Here is a 26,607-nt window from a genome sequence, read left to right on the forward strand (position 1 = left end):
GCTAGTCACACCCACAGTTCCAGACAATCCCTCACTGGGCATGCCCACAGGCCAGCTTGATCTAGACAGTCCCTTATGTAGACTCTTCATAGGTCATTCTAGGTTGTGTCAGGTTGACAATTAAAACTAATCATCATACATTAAGTGGAATATTTAATCATAAAAAAAGGGAAGTACTACTAATCTATGTTGTAACATGGATAAATATTGGAGACATTAAAAGAAACCATAACAGAATACCTAGAGTAAGCAATTCATAGAAGTAGGAAATAGATTTTGGGCTTTGCAGTTATGCAAGAAGTGACAAGAGACAGTTAAAATGGTCTGGAATTAGCCGGAAGGTGGTGGCGCATGTCTTTAATCCCAGCACTTGGAGGGGATTGAGGCGGATTTCTGAGTTTGAGGCCAGCCTGGTCTACAGAGTGAGTTCCAGGACAGCCAGGAAAAACAGGAAAAACCCTGTCTCAGGGGTGGGGGGTTGCGGGGGCCGGGGGAGGTCTGGAATTAGCTGCAAATATCCTAACTAAATTGCATAGGGATGAAATTAGCAAGGTATGTTTTAAATGGATATTGGCCATCTGCCACCACAGTGGGCCCCTTGCTTTTGTTTAGTTTTATTTAAGATTATTTTTCTCTTTTGGAGGCCAGGGATCAATGGGGGAGAGGAGAGAGAAACTTTGGGGGAGAGGAGAGAGAAAAATTTCTCACTAGCTAGCTGTCAATCTGGGCAGCCTAATGTTATTCTTTCCTTATTTTTTCATACTACATTTTCTTTTTTTGTTAGTTGGAACTCTGTGAGAAAAAACCATTCTCCTTGCCAATATATATATATTAAAATATATATATATATATATTTTTTTTTTTTGGTTTTTTGGTTTTTTGGTTTTTCGAGACAGGGTTTTTCTGTGTAGCCCTGGCTGTCCTGGAACTCACTCTGTAGACCAGGCTGGCCTCGAACTCAGAAATCCGCCTGCCTCTGCCTCCCAAGTGCTGGGATTAAAGGCGTGCGCCACCACTGCCCAGTGCCAATAATTTCTGACTTTCTAACTTAAATTGCTTTTGACTGTAAATTTTTTCTTTCAATAGATGGAAGACCTCATTGGGAGGCTGAAGGAAAAATAATCAGAGAAAAGTGTCAAGGGGTAAGAAATTTACCTTAATTATTTAATTAGTAAGGAGTATTTAAAGGGGGCTGAAGAAATGGCTCAGTGGTTTAAGAGCATTTGTTCCTCTTGCAAAGGACCTGGGTTCAGTTCCTAGTGCTCACATGATGGTTAACAACCATCTATAACTGCAGTTCCAGGACATCCAATCTCCCTTCATTCTTGATCTTTTCAGAAACCAGGCATACACAAATGGTACATAATACATATATGCAGGCAAACATTTATCCACATAAAATTTTAAAAGTATATAATTCTTAAAGAAGTATTTTATTTAAAAAGTAGTACTTAATGACAAGCATGGTGACGTATGCCTTTAATCTCAAAACGTGGGAGATAGAGGTAGGTACTTGCCTGTGAGTTGAAGGCCAGTCTAATGTTGATAGTGACACCCTATCTCCCCACAAAAAAGAAAAAAGTATTTAAGAAAATTAGGAGAAAATTGAATAATGCAACTTTATAGTATGGGAATAGATGAGGAAAAAGAAAAATAAATCAGAATTTTTATTAGTTTGGAAGAGTGATACTTTTCTGATATTCAAATTAAAGTTTAAGAAAAATAAACAAGCCATGCTGTGGTGGGGCATGCCTTTAATCCCAGCACCCTAGAGGCAGAGGCAGACTAATCTCTGATTTTAAGGCTAGCCTGGTGTACACAGTTCTAGAACAGTGAGGGCTACACAAAGAAAACCTTGTCTTGAAGAAAGAAAAAAAAATCCAATTTATATCTTCTCTTCTGTGTGAAAAAAAATGGAAATAAAAGATTAGAAATGGAAGAACTTTCATAATAAAAGTGTCACTAAACTGAGCATGGTGCTCATCTTTAGTCCCAATAGAAGCAGCAGAATCTATGATTTAGAGGCCAGCTTGGTCTTCATGGGGAAGTCTAGGCCAGCCAAGGCTACATAGTGAGACTTTGTCTCAAAAAAACAAAGAATGTGTATAGTATATGCTAGCTTAAGGGGCAGAAGGTAGGGAGGGTAAGTCTGAGGCCATCTGAAGCTAAATAACAAGTCCAAAGCTAATATGTTCCTCCTAGCCCCTCAAAACTATGCTGTCTAGTTTTAAGTCAACTTGATACAAGAGCTTGCTACAAGAGGGAGCTTCAATTAAGAAAATGAGAATATTATATATATTAAAATTTATAGCCTCAATTGAGAATATAGAGAAAGCTTCTATAAGACCTATAAGGCACACCTGTAGGGCATTTTCTTAGTGATTGATGTGGGAGAGTCCTGCTCATTACGGATGGGGCAACCCCTGGGCAGATGCTCCTGGGCTCTATAAGAAAGCAGACTGAGCAAGCCAGTAAGTAGCACCTGTCTATGACCTCTGCACTGGCCCCTGCTTCCAGGTTCCTGCCCCTTTGGAGTTTCTGTCCTGACTTCCTTCCATGATGATAGTAATAGAGAAGTGTAATCTAAATAAATCACTTCTTCCCTGAGTTGCTTTTGTCATGGTGGGGGTTTTGTTTGTTTGTTTTTTTGTCATGGTGTTTTAGCACACCAATATTAATCCTAACTAGGACAGTAACCATACTTCTTTTTGAGTAGGCATGGCCCTTTCTTTCCTTAATAAATACCAGTTTTGCTTGTAGTGGGACAAGCCCCTAGTGATTTGTCCTAACACCAGAGCTACTCATTAAACTGTTAAGCTTTCCAGAATCCTTACTAGAACAACTTGTAGTCTTGCATCTTGACTGGAATAGACAGTGTTTTCTAGACTAGGAAATAGCACTTTCCACAATGCTTCCTAAAGACTTGGAACAGTCAGGTTGATGATTAGATTTGATTTTGGATAAAGATTTTCACTTTGTGCATATAGGTTTATATACTTCTAACTTAGATCTTTTGAATATAAAACTCATGCTAAGAAATCTAAACTAGGGGCTGGAGAGATGGGTTAGCAGTTAAGAGCATTCGTTGCTCTTCCAGAGAACTTGAGTTTGGCTCCCAGTACTCATGAGGTGACCAACCTCTTAACCCCAGTTCCAGAGGATACAACATCTTCTGACCACCTTGGGTACTGCACACATGTGATGCACAAACATACTTGTAGGCAAATGCTTGTTTAAATTTTTAAAAAAGAAAACTATAATACAACTTGAGAAATGTTAATCATGATCAATTATTCAAGTGGGCCTCCTGTTAACATATATATATATATATATATATATATATATATATATATATATATATATATATAGTAGGGGCCTGGAGAGATGGCTCAGTGGTTAAGAGCACTGGCTGCTCTTCCAGAGGTCTTGAGTTCAATTCCCAGCAACCACATGGTGGCTCACAACCATCTGTAATGAGTTCTGATGCCCTCTTCTGGTGTGTCTGAAGACAGTAACAGTATACTTGTTCATAAATAAATCTTTTATTTATTTATTTGTTTGTTTGTTTGTTTGTTTGTTTTTGAGACAGAGTTTCTCTGTGTAGCCCTGGCTATTCTGGAACTCACTCTGTAGACCAGGCTGGCCTCGAACTCAGAAATCAGCCTGCCTCTGCCTCCCAAGTGCTGGGATTAAAGGTGTGCGCCACCACTGCCCGGCTATATCTATATATTTTTTAACCTGAGTGTTGAGTAGAGCCATGTATTTCAGTACATAGTATATAATAAGACGTTATTTATTTTAAAAGGTATACGATGTAACTGTCTGCTTCTACCTCCTGAGTACTGTGGTTACAGATATGCATCACCATGCCTAAAATTTCATATTTTTGCTCTAACTAGAAGCATAATGGGGGTAAAGATCAGTTTCTTTAATGATTAATAAATATTTTGTCTTTGTCAAGATATTTGTGTAAATCTCCAAATGACTTATTTGACTAATTTATGTGCATAATTTTCTGTGATGGGGAAACCCTTACATTAAGAGTTAAGTTTCATGAATTGCTCTGAATTTGGCAGGTGCATTTCATTTTTAGTTCTGAGTAAACACAGTCTTCCTTTCCTTGTTCCTTAGGCTCACGTTGTCCTTGAAGTTCCTCCCTATCACAACCCAGCAGTTACGTCTGCCGTGCAGGTGCACTTTTATCTTTGCAATGGCAAGAGGAAAAAAAGCCAGTCTCAACGTTTTACTTACACACCAGGTATAAGAAGTTGGGATGGTTTAGCGTTTTCTTTTATAATAAGAATCTTGCATTAAAACGTTTAATGTAATGCAAACATACTTTTTTTTTTTTTTAGTGTATAGAAAAGAGTTTATTGGTTATTAGACATGGATTTATTTTGCATGACTTTATGCAATGTGTCAACAGCAATCTTACAAATTTTTCTCTTTAAAATTTTAGTATTTAGCCAGGCGGTTGTGCATGCCTTTAATCCTAGCACTTGGGAGGCAGAGGCAGGCGGATTTCTGAGTTCAAGGCCAGCCTGGTCTACAGAGTGAGTTCCAGGACAGCCAGGGCTATACAGAGAAACCCTGTCTCAAAAAAAACAAAAACAAACAAACAAAAAAATTAGTATTTAGGCAAATACTAATTCACAAATTTGAGTGTCATCCTTGTGCAGGGGCCATGCTAATCTCTGTATTGCTCCAATTTTAGTATATGTGCTGCCAAAGAGAGCACAGCAACATACTCTTTTTGTTGTTGTTTTGTTGTTCTCTGTGTAGCCCTGGCTGTCCTGTAGCTTGCTCTCTAGACCAGGCTGTCCTGAGACTCAGATCTACCTGCCTCTGCCTCCCAAGTGCTGGGATTAAAGGCGTGCGCCACCATTCTCTAGCTTTTGTTGCATTTTTATTTGACAGGTCACAGTTGTACCAGCCTGTGAGCTGTGGAGGATATAAAGTCAGTGTCAAGAGTTCTTGGTTTTGGGATACCCACTAACCAAAAAATGTATCCAGACCTCGTTTTGCAACAATTAAAGCTATTTAATTTTCCAGTTTTTTTTATGACCTAAGTATTACATTTAGTAATATATACTAATGGTTAAGTAGTTAAAGAACAAATATTTATACAAGTCTCTGTGGTAGGCACTGTGCTTGTCACAAATGCAGATGATAATGTAATGAAACTTTCTCTTCAAGAGGAAACTTAAAAAAATAAATTTAATGTATTTTTATACATATGTAATATATGTATTTAAAAAAATAAATACATATAAATTAAAATTTTTATATGTATGGGTATTTTGGCTGTATGATGTCTGTGTACTGTTGTTGGTGGAGGCCAGAAGAGGGCTTCAGATCCCCTGGATCTGGAGTTACAGATAGTTCAGCCCCATGTGGGTGCTGGGAATTGAACCCTAGTTTCTCTGCAAGAGCAACCTGTGCTCTTAACCACAACCATCTCCAGCCCCTCTTGCAAAAACTTTTACCTTGTATATACTAAGAGTGGGAATTTTATTTCATTGTTTATTTAGAAAGATTTTGTTGTTGTTATGTTTTCTGTTTTTGTTTTTTAAATAGGTAAGGGCTCACTCTGTAGCTGGCCTGGGATTCACTCTGTAGTTCAGGCTGACCTAAGACTGTTGGTAATCCTCCATCTCAGCCTCCTCAGTGGTAAAATAATAGGTATATGCTACCATGTAATACTGGTGATTATTAAGGGTTATTCATTTGTCATATATATCATTTATAGTCTGTAAAGACTTTACATTTTCAAATCTTTTTTGTTGTTTGTTTGTCTGAGACAGGGTTTCTCTGTGTAGTCCCAGCTGTCCTGGAACTCACTCTGTAGAGAGGCTGGCATTGAACTCACAGAGATCCTCCTGCCTCTGCCTCCTGTAAGGCATGCACCACCATACCTGTCTTATTTTCAAATCTTAATCATACATAGCTCTTGTGGTTAATGGCATCATAGAATTTTATAAGACCTAAAAGATACAATGTATTAACAGGGAGGTGACATCATATTCAGGGCTTGGGATGTAGCTTGTTTACTTTTTGGTTGTGTTTTTTTTTGTTGGTGGTAGTTGGTTGGCTGGTTTTGTTGTTGTTGGTGGTGGTGATGTGTTTGTTTAGTTTTGTTGCTGCTGTTGTTTTATGTGTTAGCCCTGGGTTCAATCTCCAGAACCACCTGGGACTCCATATAATTAATCCACGCACTTTGGAGGCAGAGGCAGGAAGGTAATGAGTTTCAAGCATGCTTGGGGTACATAGCAAGTTTTACGGCATTTTGTGTCAATAAGAAGTCTAGTGGTTTGCTTTTGTTTTAAATTTATTTATTTATTTATTTATTTTTGGTTTTTTGAGACAAGGTTTCTCTGTATAGCCCTGCCTGTCCTGGAACTCACTCTGTAGACCAGGCTGGCCTCAAACTCAGAAATCCGCCTGCCTCTGCCTCCCAAGTACTGGGATTAAAGGCGTGGGCCAACACTGCCCGGCTTGTTTTAAATTTATAACTGTGGAGTTATATTTATGTATTAGCAGCTCACGGAAGTTTAAAAAATAACTCAGAAAGTGTTTTAAATATTCAGGAATGGGAGTATCAGTGATAGTTAAGAATATCAAATTTCAGGCTAGAGAGATGGTTTAGTGGTTAAGACCACTGACTGCTCTTCCAAAGGTTCTAAGTTCAATTTCCAGCACCCACATGGTGACTCACAACTATTTGTAATGGAATCTAATTTTTTTTTCTGGTGTGTGAAGACAGAGTGTGTGTGTGTGTGTGTGTGTGTGTGTACATATATATGTATATATAATAAAAATAATATTTTTAAAAACATAAAGGATTTTAAATTTCTGCTTAGTAGAGATAGGCAGATCTCTATTAAATTGAGGCCAACCTGGTCTGCATAATGAGTTTCAGGACAGCCAGAGCTTCATAGTGACGACTTTTCTCAAAACAAAACAAAAAAAAGTATCAGATTTCTAAAGAAGGTAGAAAGCAATAAGATTTTACAATATAGAGGTTGAAGCCAGGCATAATGGCACATGTATATAATACATACTCAGAAAGTAAGACAGTTAAGAATATCATGAAGTTTATCCTGACCTGTGTAACGAGACCATGGCTCAAGCAAACTAGAGGTTGGAATAGACTGAAAAGGATAACAACTTTGATTCCCATACTCATGAATTTGTAGGTCCTCGATCTTCTGGTTGTGTTTACTTTTAGGTTGTGGGTTTTTGTTGTTGTTGCTGATACTGCTTGTAGTTGTTGTTAGTTGGTTTCTTTGTTTTGGCTGTTTGTTTGTTTGTTTGTTTGAGACAGTCTCATTGTGTATTGTACTGGCTTGAAACTCCTGGAGATCTGCCTGTCTATGCTTCTGCTTCCTGAGTGCTGAGATTAAAGGCATGCACCGCCACGCCCAGCTGTGTAACTTTATGTTGTACTCCGAAATTAAAGTACTGTTGTCATGAAACTCAACTCATCTCCTAAATAAGGGAGAATGCTTCTGTAATTGCAAAAAAAATAAGCACTAAGATTAGCAAATTAGAGGTGTTGATTACTTCCTAGTAGTGGTAGTAATTAAAAGGCAAAAGCAAACAGGAGAGGCTATGCTGCTTTATGTTACCATCTCATGAATTGGGAGAATACTATAAAGATATAATTCTATTGGCATTACATATCAAAATGGAAATCAGTAGAGCCCAGGATGGAGAAGAACATTGGATCGGCCTAGAACTACCACCAAGCCTTAGCCTCCAACTTGGCTGTGTAGCAAAGGATGGCCTTAAATTCCAGATTCTCCTTTCTTTACTTCCTAAATCTTGGGGTTACGGGCATGTACCACCACATTTCAGCTTCTTTGTCTTTTTTTTTTAGTTTACTTAAGCAACCAGTTTCATAATAAGATCTCCACTTATCAGAGTTAAGGGATGAGAATAGTGAGCCATCCTGCCTTCCTTCTTTCTTTTCTACCCCCCCTTTCTCCTTTTCTTTTCCTAGCCTTCCCTTTTTTTTTTTTTTTTTTTTTTTTTTTTTCCTTCCTTTAAGATAGGCTCTAACTTGGAAATCAGAGATCCATGTGCCTCTGACCTCTGAGTGCTGGGATTAAAGGTGAGAGTCACCAAGCCTGGCCTTAAGTGTTGGTTTTGTGCATTGAAGTGTTAATTTGTTTATTGGTTTCTTGGAGATTTTGGTACTTTTTCATTTTTACATTACTTTTTCCTGTTTTCTGTTTTGTTGTTTTGTTTTTCATTAGACAGGGACTAGATAGCCCAGGCTGTTTTCTTAACTTATCACATGAGAGAGAGGTTTCAGATTGGGAATCCTAGATTCAGTGCTTTATAGGCCATAGGATTATTTTTGGTGATTTTTCTTGTTGTTTTTTATTTAGCAATCACTCTCTTTTTTCTTTCTTTCTTTTTTTTTTCTCTGAGACAGGGTTTCTCTGTGAAATATTAGCTGTCCTGACACTCCCTCTGTAGATCAGGCTGACCTCAAACTCACAGAAATCTGCCTGCCTTTTCCTCCCTAGCATTAAAGGCATGTGCCACCACTACCCAGCCGTTTATCTCTTTTTAAATTATGTTTTAAACATTTCTCATGTATATGTGCACATCTGAAAATTAATTTCTGAGTGATAAGCACTATGCTTGCTGTGGACAACCTCAGGTCTCAGATGTCATCCTTGCCTTCCATTTTGTTTAAAACTAATCTCTTTAGTTTTGGGGACTGCTTACGTCAGACTAGCTGGTTTATGAGCTTCTAGAATTCTCTGGTCTACCATCTCTCAATTTGCTGAAGCAGGATTAGATTGCAAAGGGCCTGACTTGTTTGTTTTGCATGGGTACTGGAGATTCAAACTCAGGCCCTCACAATTATGCAGCAAGCACTTTCCCTAATGAGACAAATCTTCAGCACCTCCATAGTTAATTTTTAAGTTAACATAAAGGTAGTAGGTTTCATTATGGCATTTTTGTACATAAATGTCATTTACTTTGCTTTTGAGACAAGGTCTCACTAAGTATAAGTAGCCTTGATTGGTCTAGAACTTGTCATGTATACCAGATTAACCCTGAACTCCGAGATCTGCTTGCCTCTGCCTCAGGAGTGTTGGGATTAAAGGTGTGTGCCATTATGCTTAAGTCTGTTTTTGTTTGTTTGCTTGGTTTTTTTTTTTTTTTTTTTGAATGATAATATATACGTAATAAAAAACGAGCAAAAAAACGACCAGAGCTGGCTCAGTAGGTAAAGACACTTCCTGCTAAGCCTGACGACCTACCTGAGTTGGATCCTTAGGTCCTGAATGATAAAAGGAAAAAGTCAACTCCCACAATCTGTTCTCTGATCTTCACACATGTACCTGGCATGTGTCTGCACTCACACAAACTGAATGAATGAATGAATGTAACTTTTTAAACTAAAAATATTTGTATGTGTGTATATATGTATGCATATATGTTTACAACAAATTTTACATGAATTTCCTTCTCTAAAGACATTGAGTTCATCCCATTGTGTTCTGGTTATATACCTTAGAATTGTAGAATTAGGTTATGTTATAATTATTTTGTAAGCTACATAATAACATTTGTTTTAATCCTTTTTTTTTCAGTTTTGATGAAGCAAGAACAAAGAGAAGATAGTGATTTGTCTTCAGTTCCATCTTTGCCTGTGCCTCATTCTGCCCAGACCCAGAGGCCTTCCTCAGATACAGGGCATCCCCATGACAGTGCATTGTCAGCACCAAGAAGCTTGATTTGTCCAATGCAGCCAGCATATGCATCTATGATAACCTCCACCCATTTGCCACAGCTGCAATGTAGGGATGAGGGTGCTGGTAAAGAACAGCACATAATACCATCTTCAGTCATGCACCAGCCTTTTCAAGTTACACCAACATCTTCTATGGGGTCTTCCTATCAGTCTATACAAACTAATATGTATAATGGTCCAACTTGTCTTCCTATGAATCCTGCCTCTAGTCAAGAATTTGACCCAGTTTTGTTTCAGCAGGATGCAGCTCTTTCTAGTTTAGTAAACCTTGGCTGTCAACCACTGTCACCAGTACCATTTCATTCTTCAAATTCAGATGCAACAGGACATCTCTTAGCACATTCACCTCATTCTGTGCAAACCCCACCTCATCTGCAGTCAGTGGGATACCATTGTTCAAATGCAGGACAAAGATCTCTTTCTTCTCCAGTGGCAGACCAGGTCACAGGTCAGCCTTCTTCTCATTTACAGCCTATTACATATTGTCCTTCACATCCAGAATCTGCTAAGGCAGCTTCCCCAGCAGCCTCTCATCCCCTGGCTAGTTCACCGATTTCTGGGCCATCATCCCCTCAGCTTCAGTCAATGCCTTATCAATCTCCTAGCTCAGGAACTGGCTCATCACCATCTCCAGCTACCAGAATGCATTCTGGACAGCACTCAGCTCAAGCACAAAGTACAGGCCAAGGAGGTCTTTCTGTACCTTCATCCTTAGTATGTCACAGTTTGTGTGACCCAGCATCATTTCCACCTGGTGGTACAGCTGTGAGCATTAAACCTGAACCTGAAGATCAGGAACCTAACTTTGCAACCATTGGTCTACAGGATATCACTTTAGATGATGGTAAGTCCCGTCTCCTCCCCACCTCGCCCTACTTATCCTGCCCCTATGAATGTGTGTTTATGTATTTTGAGTTAGACTGGCCTTGAACTTACTGTATCATGGAGAGTGGCCTTAAATTTCTGTTCCTCCCAAGTGTTAAGATTACAAGTATGTACCACCAGACCCATGTAGTATTAGAGATTGAACCCTAAGACTGATGTGGGACCAGGGTTCAGTTCTTGGAGAACTGAAACTCAGTGTCAGCTTAGGCTGACTTCAACTATATGGTGATCTTTCTGCTTCAGCCTCCTAAATGATGGAATGACAAAAGTGATGTTACCACATATGTTACCTGTAACACCATATATAGTTATCTGTAACCATTATCTAGTGAAAATCCTAAAGATTCTAGAACTTGATATAGAATTTTAGTTTTCTCTCTAATTCTATATTAATCTGTTTTAGGAAAATGATTCTAGATCAGCTATCTAAGTCAGGAACTGACCTAGACCTAGCTTATCTCCTGTTACAGGTTTGTAGATGCACTAGATCCATTCCATAATGAAGAAAGCTGTCATTAAATGTCACATCATAGGGCTGAAATGTTGTCTCTCCAACTAGCTCATAACTTAACCCATTTATTGCAGTCTAAGTCTACCACATGGCTGGATACCAGTTTTCAGTTTCATACATCTCACTCTCTCCCTATGGGAACTCTCACTTCCTGTTCCCTACCTCAGCTGTTTATTGGCAGGTGATGTTTCCATAACAGTACACAAAAGAATCTCTTTACACACCCACATGACAGTTCATAACTTGTAACTCCAGTCCCAGAGGATCCAGTGCCTTCTGTTTTTGTAGGTACTGTGTATGGTACACAGACATACATGCAAGCAAAATATTCATATACATAAAATAAGAAAAAAAAAAGCATTTAGACGTAAAGTTCTAAGCACAAAGGGCAAAGAAGACAATAGGTAACCTGTAAGTTTCTGGGGCCCTCTATTTACACATAATATCTGATTATATAGTACAGGCAGTCAGAATTACTATAACCAATGTATAAAAGATCCATATTAGAAGGTTAGCAAAGATATGTATGACAGATTTCATAGGAAGGATTTCATAAGGCTTCCATAAGTCAGTGATATTTGAAGATGTATGTTTTCAGCAGATTTACCAGAGAGAGTGTAATTTTTTGGCAAGGGAACAAATGGTATAGTAGAGGATAGTTTTCAGAGACATGTGGGAGATAGCCCAGGTCTTTGATGTAAACATAAAATGTATATGTAAACTAGAGCAATTCAAAGTAGCATCTTTCTATTGTCTATTTCTGGTTATCTGATCCAGTCCTTAACATTCTGCTACTTCTGAATAGGTGATACGTGTGTAGAGTGTCACACCAGTTGTAGTTATTGCAGTAGAGCCTAGACTAGATTCAGATTTGTTTATTCTAGATTGAGCTCTTGTACCACTATAGCTGCCACTCAGTATAATATGGATGGTAAGAGCTCTTTGCTAAAGGTATCCAGAGAATGCATTGTGAGTTTTTGTTTGCTATGATTGGTTTTAAGAAAAGGTCTCAGTATGTAGCCCAGTCTGGCCTTCTTCAGCTTCATAGAGGATAGCTAGCCTGGGTTACAGTTTGAAACTGTATCAAACAAACAAAAAAACACAATCCAAAAAACTAAAAGAGAACATTCCCAGATTGAAGCATCATAGAAGATGGACTGGTGATTGAATTTTCTTATTGTCATCTATTGGAAAACTTGATAAAAGTTGATTGACATCAAGCTATAACTGGAGGGGGAAAAGTAAACAGTACTTTGGGTACCACAGATACTGAGCTGTAAAGTCTTCAAGTGAGTTTCTTCTCAGATACACTCTAGGCTAGTGTATTACTGTAGAGGCAAATTCCCAGCCTTTGTCAGTTGACTTCTTGTTTGGATTTTCTGTGGATTTCTGGTTTTTTTTTTTTTTTTTGACAGGATTTTACTATATAAAAAGTGCTGGTCTTGTAGAGATTCACCTGCCTTTGTATCCCAAGTACTAGGTACAATGAAAGGTGTGCACTTCTACACCTGGCCCATCTGTCTGCTCTGTAGATAGAATTTTTCTTGAGCCTTTCTATGATTTTAAGGCCAGCCTAGTCTACAGGGTGAGTTCCAGGATAGTCAAGGCTGCACAGAGAAACCCTGTCTTGAAAAAAAAACAAAAATACTTTAAAAAAAAAAAAAAAAAAAAAAAAACCTGTGTGTTATGTTGCATTGTACTCCAGATTTTGGACCAATTGATATATATTAAAACATGATTTTTATAACATAGAAACAATAATCACAGTTATGTTTTAAACTTTTAAATTAAGATTATTTTATCTTTTCCTCATCTGAAGTAATTATCATCTTTGAGGCTTACTGCTGAATAAGCTCACCTTTTCTAGCTCTTTCTGATGTCTGACTAGCTAGTTCAGACTGGCTTCTCCCAGCTTTCTGACTGAATTGCTCTGCTTGGCCTCAAACTAACTCTAGCAATCTATCTAACCTTCTGGCTCCTTCTCGTTCTCTGTAAAACTGCCCTGGTAAAGTTGCCTCCTCTGCACCAACTGAACTGAACTCAAGAACAAACTCAACTCCCACTGCACTGCACTTACTGCAGTGACTCCCAGCTCAGCTCTGCAGAGTACCAGACTTAACTGAACTTACAGAACTGCCCTCCAATTAGAAGTCACCTTCAAACATCACTTCTTCCTTCTACATACTAACCTACTTTGTTTGAGATTAAAGGTGTGCACTGAGGGCAGATTGTATTCCAACCAGAGGGATTAAAGATGCGTGGTCCCTTGCCAGACCAGCCATGTTACTAGATTAAAATTCCTCTGCACTATTGTAAAACTGGACTAGTGGTTCGGTGCTTTAATTTGTCAATGAGCTAACTAAATTGGGTTATAACTGTGCTTTAGTGTTTCCTCCCATTGTCTTCCTTTGTTCTTAGACTACAGAACCCCAGCTGCAGCTCTTCCTTCATGCCGTTCAAACTGCTGCTGTGGTGACACTGCCACTGCCACTTGCTGGCTCTGTGCAGCAGCATGCTGACCCTGAATGTAGGGCAGCTGCTGGTTTGACAGTTAGCACTCTAGAAACCACTCAGCTGCTTTAGCTCTCTATGTAACTGTTGAGAAGTGGGTACATGTTGGGCTTGTTTTCCTTTGTTGTTTAAGTGCAGAACCTTGCTTATAGCCCAGGCTTATCTTAAATTAATAACTATCCTGCCTCTGGTTTTCAAATGTTGAAATTCTAGATGTCTGCAACAGTGCCTGGGTTAACAAATGTCTTTTAAAAACAAAGGAGTAATAAACACAAGATTCACATGGCTACTTGACAGGGGTGTAGAAGACTATCACGGAGGATGAGTAGAGAGGTAATATGTCAGTGTTTTGGTTCATTTATTGGATAGTGGTTTTGCTGGTGTTTATTGTATTTACGTAAATATTTTATTACATTTTATATATTTGTATGTATGTGTATGGGCAGGAGAGTCCCTGGAAATGATTATAGAGGTCAGAGAACAATTTATAGGAGTCAGTTCTCTTTCAACCCTATGGGTTTTAGGAATCAAACTCAGTAACCCAAGTTTGGTGGTCAGTACCTTCTAAGCCATCTTACTGGCCCTAGATAATTATTTAATATTTATTTAATAATTTTATTTAATACCCATTTAATTTGTTTAATATTTAATAATGATTTAGTTAAATAATATTTAAATAATGAAGAAATGTTTTGTGTTTATATAATATTTAAATAATAAAGAAAGCCATATATAGCCAATAGGGAGATGATATCATCAATGATATATATAATTACTCCACTTATGGTCCTAGAGGTTATAAGAAGGTAGATAATATTGAACTTTTCCTTTAACTGAAATACTAGGACCTCTTGTTGGGTACATATATGTATCATCAGCCTTCAAACATATTTATGATGAAGACTTTTAAAGATTGAAAGAACTAATAAAGAATGCTGTGTAGACTGGGAATATATAGCAAAGGATTCAGAACCTTAAGATTCTACCACTCTGGGATATGCATTAAGAAAAATTAGTTTTAGGTAGGTGTGCTGGTATATGCCTTTAATCCCAACATTTGGGAGGAAGAGGCAAAAGGGTCTCTGCCAGCCTGGCTTATTACATAGTTGCAGGACAGCTAGGGCTATAAAATAAAGATAACTTATCTAAAAGGAAGGAAGGAAACAAGAAAGCAAGGAGAAAAAAAAGAAGAAGAAGAAAAAGAAAGCAAAATTAATTTCTAGATCCACTGAAGAAATATTTGATGTTATATCAAGAGTTTATGTATTTCCAGAAAAACAATTTAGTTGTATCCTTTCTTTAAAAAAAAAAATGCATATAGTGGCATACATATTTTTAATCCCAGTGCTGGAGAGGCATAGGCAGGCAGAGTTTGAAGCAGGCCTGGGTTACAGAGGCCTAGGACACCAGAGCTACATATTGAGACTCTTGTCTCAAAAAACAAAACAAAATTAATTTTTATATGTGTGCATTGTTTTGTCTACATGTGTGTCTGTGTACCACAATGTGTTCCTGGTACCCTCACATTCCTTGCAACTGAGGCTACAGATAGTTCTGAGCTGCCATGTGTGTGTTCGGAATTGAACCCCAGTCATCTGGAAAAATAGGAAGTGCTATTAACCACACAGCCATCTCTGCAGCCCCAGTTGGAACCTTTTTTATAACAAGATATAAAATTTAAATTATTAGGCTTATTGGTATAGGCATTGATCAGAGAGGTAAGCATACTTACAGTGTTCTGTGACTACAAATATTATGAGTAGTTTGAATCTAGCTTTGTGTAAAATTTAAATGCTCTTGCATGTATTGTAATTAATTTCTTGACACACTCTGGATTCTGTAAACATAACAATAGGTTTGTAAAATCTGCTCTAGGTAAGATATAGAAAAGTCATTTTCTTAAAGATATATTCTGTTTGTTTTTTGTTTTTTGTTTTTGTTTTTTTTTTTTTTGGATGCAACAGCAAGAGGTATATTTCCGGATCAGTTCAAGATACGCTATTCTATTTTACAATTTGTATCCTCTTTTCAAGTTACTTAGATGGATTTTAAAAAATTTGTTTGTTGTGATTGTTTAGATTTATTTATTTATTTTATGTACATGAGTGCCCTGTTTTTATGCACACCAGAAATAAAAGCATCAGATTTCATTACAGGTGGTTGTGAGTCACCATTCAGTTTCTGGGAATTAAACTCAGGACCTGTGAAGGAGTAGTCAGTGCTCTTAACAACTCTGAGCCATCTCTCCGGCCCCTCATTTGTTTGTTTTTAATATTTATTTATTTATCTTATGTATGTGAGTACACTGTAGCTATCTTCAGACACACCAGAAGAGGGCATCAGATCCCATTACAGATGGTTGTGAGCCACCATATAGTTGCTGGGAATTGAACTCAGGACCTCTGGAAGAGTAGTCAGTGTTCTTAACTGCTGAGCCATCTCTCCAGTCCATTTGGGTTTTTGTTTGTTTGGTTGGTTGGTTGGTTTTTCGAGACAGGGTTTCTCTGTGTAGTCCTGGCTGTCCTGGAACTCACTCTGTAGACCAGGCTGGCCTTGAACTCAGAAATCTGCCTGCCTCTGCCTCCCAAGTGCTGGGATTAAAGGGGTGCACCACCACCGCCCGGCTGTTTGTTTGTTTAAGACAGGGTTTCTCTGTATATCCCTGGCTGTCCTGGAACTCATTGTATGGACCAGGCTGACCTCAAATTCAAAAAGATCCTCCTGCCCTTGCCTCTGAAGTGCTGCGATTGAAGGTGAGCACCAGCACCACCTGGTTTTAAGATGGATTATTTCTAGGGTAAAAAGTTTGGTTTGGGGAACTGGTTCTTTTATTTTTATGCCTTTGGTAATATTCCCTGTGTTGTGGAAGCGATGGTAAACATATCTTACTAGGAGGGCTGGAGAGATTGCTCAGAGGATAAAAGCACTTCCAGAGAACCCAAGTTCAATAGCCACATGATAGCTGACAACCACCTGTAACTCCAGGTGGAGAGGAACTGATGCCCTCTTTTGAGTTCCCAGAGCACTGCATTCATGGGATGCACAAACTAAGACATTCAGGCAAACACTCATACACACACAAAATATCAAGAAAAGATACCTCTTTATATCGAGCATTCAACAGCAACTTACTCTTCAACTCCTAATGAGTTAGGAGTCACACACCCCCAGAAAAACCCCAAAAGAATGTTTTAACAAGTATAAGGAATTGAGGTATCAAAATTTTTTAAGGATAATTTTTGCAATATTAGCAGGAGAAACCAATCTGATCATAAGCCTTTTTCTTTTCTAGGATGTGCCAACATAATTGGCCTCACCCACACTAACATTACAGTGAATCCAAGTACGCATTAGGTAAATCTCAGCTAATTTTCAGTTATCTAATTGTCAGAGTTGCAGCCCATCCCAAATAGTTGAACTGAACTCATTGGGACTTCAGGTTGTTTGAGCAATACCTTCAGAAACAATATAAACAGGTTTGAGAGGATGTAGCTAAGTCACTGGATGAAAAGGCATAGGATCAGTCGACTCCTCTCCTAACTTGCATAGATACCAGACACAAAACAGGGTAGCATTTAAAGCTGTCAAGATTTTTTTTCCCCTTTGGCTACATGGCTCTTCTATCTGTGCTTTCCCTCTCCCTGCTTTTGGCTCCATCCCTGCCCTCCAGTGCACATCAGCTACTATTATTGTGCTGAGGTCACCTCCAGACTCTGGAGACTTAGGCCACTGAAAGCCCAGCTCATGTAGCCCACACAGCTGTCCATAAGTCCACCCACAGCTCCACCACTATGTGTTAGTAGCCTGCATTGCTGATTGGGTTTTTGTTTTGTTTTGTTGTTTTTGTTTGTTTTTTCCCCCATAATGTAAAGCAGCTAAACCCAAAGCAAAAATGGGAACATTCTCTTACTCCTCAACCCCTCTCATTTCTTTCTGAAGTAGCCAAACACTGTTGTCTTAGTCAGGGTTTGTATTCCTGAACAAAACATCATGGTCAAGAAGAAAGCTGGGGAGTAAAGGGTTTATTCAGCTTACACTTCCACATTGCTGTTCATCACCAAAGGAAGTCAGGACTGGAACTCAAGCAGGTCAGGAAACAGGAGCTGATGCAGAAGCCATGGAGGGATGTTACTTTTACTGGCTTGCTTCCCCTGCCTTGCTCAGCTTGCTTTCTTATAGAACCTAAGAATATCAGCCCAAGGATAGCTCCACCCACAGTGGGTTCTCCCATCCTTGATCACTAATTGAGAAAATGCCTTACAGCTGGATCTCATGGAGGCATTTCCTCAACTGAAGCTCCTTTCTCTGTGATAACTTCAGCTTGTGTCAAGTTGACACAAAACCAGCCAGTACAACTGTCCTTTTTCTTAAGGAAACCAAGGACACGTCTCTTAAACATGGTCTAAGAATTGATGAAGCTACAGTGCTTCCATTCTGCTTCTGAGGTTTCCCAAAATCTCTCAATGTATTAACATATAACTCCCTAGCTCTAGATTCTACTTGTTAACATATCACTGCCTTGTCTCTAGATTCTACTTGTCCCAGTGTTTTATACCTAATTGAAATGTATTCCCCTCTATTATTTGTTTCTTTATCCTTATTTCTTCCCTTTATTTATTCCACTACCTGTGTAAGCTTGCATCTTACGCAGTGTTCTTTTTGTTTGTTTGTTTTGTTTTGTTTTTCAGACAGGGTTTCTCTGTGTAGCCCTGGCTGTCCTGGAGCTCACTCTGTAGACCAGGCTGGCCTCACTCAGAAATCTGCCTGCCTCTGTCTTCCAAGTGCTGGGATCAAAGGCGTGCTGCCCAGCCAGCAGCATTCTTTTGTGTGGCCAGTAAGAGTTCCTTGTAGTTGTGAGTCCATGTTCATATTCCTGATCAGGACCCCATCCAGGCACCACTTTACTGGGTCCTTGCACAACTCTAGGGACTTGACCTGGCTGGGGCAGTAGAGGAATGAAGAAATGACAGACATGAACACACGGGAAAGCTGGGGTTGGGTGGCTCTCTGATGAAGAAACCTTAGTACTGTAGAAGCTCAGCATGTGTATTATGTACTATTGAACAAAGAGGCAGGGTTCTTGTACACAGCTGAATTAACAAAATGGGTTTAGCTAATCTCAATAGGAACAGTCTTTGTAGGGGAACAGTCTGGATGGAGAAAGCTATGGTGAATATTTTCCTGTTGGTGCCAGTAGAGATCAGAAGAGCATTTCAGATCCTTTCAGCCCAGAGGGACCAGTGCTCTTTATCACAGAGCTATCTCTCTAGCCCATTACTAACTTTTTTTTTTTTTTGAGAATCTCATGCAGTTTAAGAGTGGCCTTGAACTAGCTGTATAAGCTAGGGCTGGCCTTGAACTCCTGATCTTTCTGTCTTCGTTTAGTAAGTGTTGGGATTATAGGCTTATATTGTTGTGACAGCTTTTTTTGTTTGTTGAGACAGGGTTTCTTTGTGTAGCTCTGGCTACCTTGGAACTAGCTCTGTAGATCATGCTATCCTGGGACTCAAAGATTTGCCTGCATCGGCCTTCCAAGTGCTGGGACTAAAGGTGTGCACCATCACCCAGCTTGCATCTACGTTTTTAAAGGAGATTCTGTAGTTTTCTCCTTTGTTTTGTTTTGTAGTGCTGTAGATTAATTCCAAGGTTTTGTGTATTCCAGGCAATTGTCTACTAGTCATACCCTCGACCCTCTTATAGTGTCTGTCTGATTTTGATACTGTGTAATGCCTTGCAGTGAGTTAGGAGTTCTCTTTGATTTTTTTTTTTTTTTTAAGTAGTGAAGGTGAGTGAAAATCACTCTTATTTTTTTCAAGATTTATTTTTAATTATGTGTGGGTGAGTGTGTGGGTTGGTATTTGTACATGAGTGTGTACAAGTGCCTAGAAGAGGGTATTAGGTCCCTGGAGGACATGGTGGCTCACAAACATCTGTAATGGGATCTGAACCAACAACAACTTAAGGCAGTAAAAACATTACATGAAGGGGCTGGAGAAATAGCTCAGTGGTTAACAGCACTGACTCTTCTTCCTGAGGTCCTGAGTTCAATTCCCAGCAACCACATGGTGGCTCACAACCATCTGTAATGGGATCTGATGCTCTCTTCTGGCGTGTCTGAAGACAACAGTATACTCACATATTTAAAATAAATAAATCTTTGAAAAAAACATTACATGACAGTTTCTTAGGGTTGTTTTTTAACACCTTGTGAGAGTACATTTACTACAAATTGGCTCATCTTATGTTTACTTAAGATAAGGGTATTAATTAATGTTTATGGATGCTGCATACAGATTCTTTCCTTCAGAAATTGAATTCTTATGTTTGAAGTTGTACAATAAAGACCCAGAATAGTTTTTATAGGTCAAAGGAACTTCTTATCTACTGTGATATTTAAAAACATTATCTTTTTTATTAAAAATCATCTATTAAGCCTGGCAGTGGTGGCAAATATCTTTAATCCCAGCATTCAAGAAGCAGAAGCAGGTGGACCTCCTAGTTCCAGGCAGCTTGGTCTACAGAGTGAGTACCAGGATAGCCAGGGCTACACAGAGAATGCCTGTCTAGAAAAAAGAACAACAAAAAAAATCATTCCATTACCTAAACTATCTGGACTCCAGTATTAGATTATCTAGTAAAATGTAGGTAGCCATTATATATAACAGTAATTGATAAGTAAAGGAGAATTTAATTTCTCTTACTCAGGAAACAAAACAGAAAGCAATACTGTGCAGTGTAGTGGATTAAGTTCACCCTCTGGTTTGTTCCATTCAGTAGTGATGTTGTCTTCTTTGACACAGACCAGTTTATGTCTCACTTGGAACACCAGCCATCAGGTTCAACAGAGAAATGGCCTAATCACAGTGAGTTCTCATGTCCAGTTCCTTTCTGGAGAATCTAGAGGGTGAGTGTTGATTGGAATGTATCATTGTTCTTGTACACTAGTCTGGTATTTGCATGCCATGGCTGGATTTGCATGTGCTACAAAGGAGGGGTATGCACAGGCATCTTGGTAGGTCGATTCATTGTCTTTGTAGGTACACTTTCACTTTTACACCAAGGCTCCTACACCTGATCTGCAGATTTTAGTTCTAGGTTTTTTGTTTTGTTTTGACAGGGTTTCTCTCTGCCCTAGCTGTTCTAGAACTACTCTCTATAGACCAGTCTGACCTGGAACTCAGAAGTCCACCTGTCTTTGCCTCCTGAATGCTGGGATTAAAGGCATGCGCCGCTACCACCAGGCCCAAGAGTTTAGTCTAGTTTTAATGAGAAGCGAGTGTTTAAATAGATTTGTTAGAACAAAGGAGACTTCTCAGTATCTATAAATCTTATTTGTAGCTTAGGTAAGTTTGTTTGCTGGGCTGGTGAAATAACTTAGTGGATAAAGCTACCTGCCTCTTGCCTAGCCTGAGTTTCATCCCTAGGACTCATATGGAAGAAGAGAACTGGCTCCCTCAAGTTGTTCACTAACCTCCATGAATGTACTGTGGCACAAGCACATAGATTTGGTTGCACGTGAGCACTCGCACGCAGACACACACTCTGAATACAATTTTTAAAAAATGAAGTGTGTCCAGTTTCTAGAGATAGCCATCCTTGGTCTGCCTTTAGACCCACATTTGTACTCCTGGAGTTCATCGCTTGTTCTGCTTAGAAGACGGCCAAAGCCATAGTAACAGCATAGGTTCTGTGAAATAGAACCAGGCCTTTGGCCTCCACCTCAGTGCTGTCTGCAGTCTTCCCTCACTATTAGACCAGCTCCTTTTTCAGGTTCTTTTAAAGACACTTACAGTATGTAGGTGAGCATGATTGTGAGCACCCATAATATTCCTAGCTACCTACTGAGGCGACTGAAGCAAGAGGATCTCAAATTCAAGGACCGACTGGGAAACATAGTGAGAGTGTCTCAGAATTGGGTTTTGTTTGTTGTCATCTCCTCCACTCTTTCTTCTTCTAGGACAGTCTCTCTGTGTAGCCCTGAGTGGCCTAGAACTTGCTATTTAGATGAAGCTGTTCTTAAACTCAGAGATGTGCTTCTGCCTCTGCCTCCACCCAATAATACTGGGATTAAAGGCATATGTCTCAGCTCCACCTAAAACAGAAAATTATTACAGAGCTTGGCTGTCTAGCATGTAGAGATGTCCTGGGTTCAATCCTCAGTGCTGGGGAGAGATGAAGCATGTGATAGAAATTAAAGATATTTAGATTCCAGTTACCTAAATGGCATTTACATTTGGTTTTTAAGATTGTTCCCTTTTATGCATATGGGTATTTTGCTTGCATGTATTTCTGTGCACTACATGTTTGCCATGTGTGCCCTTTAAGGCCAGAAAAGTGCACTCCATCTTCTAGAACTAGAGTTATAGACAGTATCAGTTGCTATTAACTTAAATTTAGAAAAGGCCTTAGATGGCATGATTAATACTAAGGATGTTAAGATTTTTATAAAATCCTATTTTTGGATCTTACTGTATGCACACCATATATGTATGGTTTTGGAGGTTTTTTTTTTGTTTGTTTGTTTGTTTGATTTTTGGTTTGTTTGTTTGTTTGTTTGTTTGTTTTGAAGACAGGGTTTCTCTGTATAGCCCTGGCTGGTGTATGGTATCTTTAGACAACAAAAGATTGGGTCCCTGGAATTGGAGTTATAGGTGGCTATGCACTACCACATGGGTACTGGAAATGGAACCTATTACCTTTGCAAGAACAATCTACACTCCTGAGCCATCTCTCCAGCCCCAGTATTTTAGGAGTTTGAGATCTCTTGACTACCAGATAAAACCATAGAACCCGGATTTCTGGCTTTTTTCTTTTTTTTCTTTTTTGTTTTTTGTTTTTTTTTTTTTTTTGTTTTTCGAGACAGGGTTTCTCTGTGTAGTCCTGGCTGTCCTGGAACTCACTGTAGACCAGGCTGGCCTCGAACTCAGAAATCCGCCTGCCTCTGCCTCCCAAGTGCTGCTGGCTTTTTTCAAAAGCTGGGATTACTTTGCTATCACGTAATTCCTATCTAACTGTGATGGAAACAGAAGTGTTAATTAGAGGAGGATGTGTGTCTTAGAGTTACTATTGCTATGATGAAACTCTGTGACCAAAAGCAGCTTTTGGAAGAAGTGGTTTATTTCACTCACATTTCCATAGAACAGCTCATCATCAAAAGCAGTTAGAGCCAGCAGGAACTTAAGCAGGGACAAAACCTGGAGGCAGGAGCTGATACAGAGGCCATGGAAGAATGCTGCTTGCTGGTTTGCTCCCTGTGGCTTTCTTAGCCTGTTCTCTTACAGAATTCAGGACCACCAGCCCAGGGGTGGCTCCACCCACAATTGACTGGGCCCTTCCACTTCAATTACTAATTATGGAAATGCCCTACATGTGTACCTGCACCCTGATTTTTGGAAGCATTTTCTCAAGAAAATATACTCATCTCAAATAATTCTAGCTTGTGTCAAGTTAACAGAAAATTAGCACAGTATGGAAAACTACAGAATTATAGCTAGAGAACTTTAAATAATTTAGTGTTGGGAGTGGTTGGTATGTATCTTTTATTCCAGCCAGCACTTGGCAGGCAGAGTTAGATTGATGGATCTCTGTGAGTTCAAGGTCTGCTTGGTCTCCATAGTGAGTTCCAGTTCTAGTGTTTAATCCTGTGTTCTTCCCATATGTAGATTAGCAATTTGTCAATAATGATGTTCATCGCTAGTTATGTTGAATTTTTTTTTTAAAGTACCTGTGTATAGTTAGTAGAATGTAAGAACACAGAGCAGAGACCAAACTCTTTCAAATGATAAACTCTGGGCTGGAAAATTCGCTCAGCAGTTAAGAGTACTTGCCCTTCCAGAGAGCCTGGGTTTGGTTCCCAGCACCCACAGCCTGCACTCAGCTCCAGGGAATCTCACTCCCTTTTCTGACTTCTTCAGGCACTGTTTACCACACATGTGCTAAACAGACAGATGCAGGAAAACACAGATGATAATGACTTTTTTAAAAAAAATGTTAATCTGTGAAAGAATTAGATATAGAAAGGAATGTGGGGTCTAATGTCTTATTTGGTTGCTTGTTGCTTGAGATGCCAACTTATCCAGATTAAACACAGAGAATATCCAGGAGTGGAAAAGACAGTGACTGATGGAAAGTAGATGGACAGCGAGGGGTCTTGCTAAGGGTCTGGCAAAGGAGTACATGTAGGGGAGTGAATCATATGATTTATAACTTTAGAGATCAAGTTTAGCCCCAAGAATATTATATTTTTGGGCTATCAGTAAATGAGATTAGTTAGAATTAGTTAGAATGAGATTAGTTTCTATGGGACTAGGGATATGGCTTAGTCATAAAATGCTTGTCTAGCATGCAGGAGGCTCTATGTATGCTGCATAGCAAGAGTGTAGGGTAGCTTCTGAGTTTCATGTCTTAAGCCAAATTGGAAAAGAAATAATTACTTTTCTTTTCTTTCTTTCTTTTTTTTTTTAATCGTATTTATTTAATATATGTGAGTTTGCTGTCTTCAGACACACCAGAAGAGGGCACCGGATTCCATTATAGATGGTTGTGAGCCACCATGTGGTTGCTGGGAATTGAACTCAGGACCTCTGGAAGAGCAGTCAGTGTTCCTAACCTCTGAGCCATCTCTCCAGCCCAATAATTACTTTTCAAATTTCAGCTTTCACTGATAGGCAAGGGTACAGGCTAATACTTGAATGTTATTTCAAGTACCATGTATTATAGTCTCAGCTTCAGATTTGCTGTTTGTAGAATGGGTGGTTGGTTGTTTAGTTTGTTTTTCAAGACAAGGTACACTCTGCAGACCATACTGGCCTTGAACTCACAGAAATCCACTTGCCTCTGCCTGTATAGTCCAAACTGACTTGTTTTGGTTTTTGTTTTTGAGACAGGGTTTCTCTTGATAGATTTGACTGGCCTGGAACTCACTCTAGACTAGGCTGGCCTAGAACTCAGGGATCTGCCTGCCTCTGCTTCCTGAGGGCTGGAATTAAAGCTGTGTACTACCATGCGTGGCTCTGACTTTGAACTGTCAGTCTTCCTATCTTTGCCTCCTAAGAACAGAATGGCATCTTTTTGGGGGGACAGGGTGTTGCCATGTAGCTTTAGCTTACTTTGTAGACCAAGCTGGCCTCTGACTTAGAGATCTGCTTGCCTCTGCCTCCTGTGAGCTGGGATTAAAGGTGTTTACCACAGGCCAGGTCAGTATGAAATCTTTTTTTTTTTTTTTTTTTTTTTTTTTTTCTTTTTTCGAGACAGGGTTTCTCTGTGTAGCCTTGGATATCCTGGAACTCACTCTGTAGACAGGGCTGGCCTCGAACTCAGAAATCTGCCTGCCTCTGCCTCCCAAGTGCTGGGATTATCAGAATGAAATCTTAATCATTAGTATTACATCTCCCTTAACTGGTTGTGAAAAAAAAATAATGTAGCACTTTTTCTTTACCTAGTGTTAGACCCCTTAGTGTAAAAAGCTAAGGTTATCTTCTGGTCATTATGCATATTTTCAGTATATTCTATATTTGGAAGATTTACAGAGTTCAGAATTTTATAGAGTTATTAAGATTTTATTTATTTATTTTTATGTAATATGAGTACTCTGCATGTATGCCTACATGCCAGAAGGCATCAGATCCCATTACAGAGGGCTGTGAGCCACCATGTGGGTGCTGGGAATTGAACTCAGGACCTCTAGAAGAGCAGCCAGTGCTCTTAACTGCTGGGCCATCTCTCCAACCCATCAGGGTACATTTTAAATTATATTAGGACTGAGAACGAGGCTCAGGTATGAACATGAACTTGAATGTCTAGTGGTAAGAAGAGAATTGACCCACTGTGGGTCTGGGGATAGGCGTGCTCTACAGTTCTAGCTGGCTGAGGGGATGAAGCAGGAAGATCGTCTAAGCTCAAGAATAGAAACTAAACAACATGGCAAAATCATGTCTCAGGAAAAATTTTTTAAAGGCACTTGGAAGGTAGGGGCAGAAGGATCAGTCGCATAGCAAACTTGAGGCTGCCAAGGCCTGTAGGACACACTGTTTCAAACAAGAGAAAAGTAAGAACAAAAACAAAAGGATGAAATGTTGAAAAAGCTTAGGCTGATTATCTGCTTAAGATACCTACTTAATGCAGAACTTTAATCCTAGCACTCTGGAGGCAGAAGCAGAAGGATCTCTGAGTTCAAGGTCAGCTTCCTTGACATAGCAAGTTCCAGGACAGCCAGGGCTACATAGACCTTAAAAATAATATAAAAATACATAAACCTACATATTCTGTGTTGCCGTTATGGTATTGAACTTCATGTCTGTTTTAAGATGTGTTCTCACCATGTAAATGCCTAGTCTGGAACTGGGATGTACACCAAACTGGCCTTGAATTTAGAGATTCACCTGCCTTTACCTTCTGAATGTCAGGATTAAAGGCATGGGAGTAATACTTGGTCTTTATTTCTGTTAATATTTGTTAAGCTAGCATAATGGGGAGCCCAGATTATAATGAATTAATTAGAATAGGGTTCTCTTGTATCTCCTAGTAGTTCAGAGATTAAGATTCCTTTTGATTCCTTGTTTCTCTTTCTCCTAAGTTTTATCAAAAGCAGTTATCACTTTGATGACTAAATCTTAGTCCACTGAAAGGAGTGGAGGAAAGGGAGAAGAAGAAAGCCAGGTAGGTGATGAGCAAGACATACTCTCCCTTTTTGTCATATCACATTGGAGCGATCTTCACAAGGGAAGCTGAGACGCACTCTAAAACTGAATTGCCAAGTGTCTAGCTAAATAAACTTCAGTTACCAGTGAGGAATGCATCATGCTGCATGTGGTGGAGCATGCCTTTAATCCCAACACGTGAGAAGCAGAGAAGGTAGATTTTTGTGAGTTGGAGACCAGCCTGATCTACATAGTGAGTTCTAGGGCTTTATAGAAAGACTTTGTCT

General features: G+C 39.2%; 1 protein-coding gene and 1 pseudogene across 3 annotated transcripts in view; one reads left to right on the forward strand and one right to left on the reverse strand.

The window, feature by feature from the left end:
* Window positions 1–26,607, forward strand: part of Nfatc3 (nuclear factor of activated T cells 3) — a 76,196-nt gene that overhangs the window by 42,523 nt on the left and 7,066 nt on the right. Inside the window, exons 7-11 of one of the 3 annotated variants that reach the window (XR_013104878.1) lie at window positions 1,087–1,142; window positions 4,132–4,258; window positions 9,615–10,619; window positions 20,483–20,586; window positions 26,257–26,339. Coding sequence is in view for 2 of the 3 variants with exons in the window: in XM_076915808.1 (XP_076771923.1) it covers window positions 1,087–1,142; window positions 4,132–4,258; window positions 9,615–10,619; window positions 20,483–20,583 (1,289 nt within the window). In the remaining variant the exon portion in view is untranslated. The remainder of the gene's footprint in view (window positions 1–1,086; window positions 1,143–4,131; window positions 4,259–9,614; window positions 10,620–20,482; window positions 20,587–26,256; window positions 26,340–26,607) is intronic. The other 2 variants (XM_076915808.1, XM_034522985.2) reach the window with 2 other exon arrangements.
* LOC117723637 (U6 spliceosomal RNA) lies at window positions 4,622–4,738 on the reverse strand (annotated as a pseudogene).

The sequence above is a fragment of the Arvicanthis niloticus genome, chromosome 18 (genome assembly GCF_011762505.2).
Source record: "Arvicanthis niloticus isolate mArvNil1 chromosome 18, mArvNil1.pat.X, whole genome shotgun sequence".
NCBI classification, from domain to species: Eukaryota; Metazoa; Chordata; class Mammalia; order Rodentia; family Muridae; genus Arvicanthis; species Arvicanthis niloticus.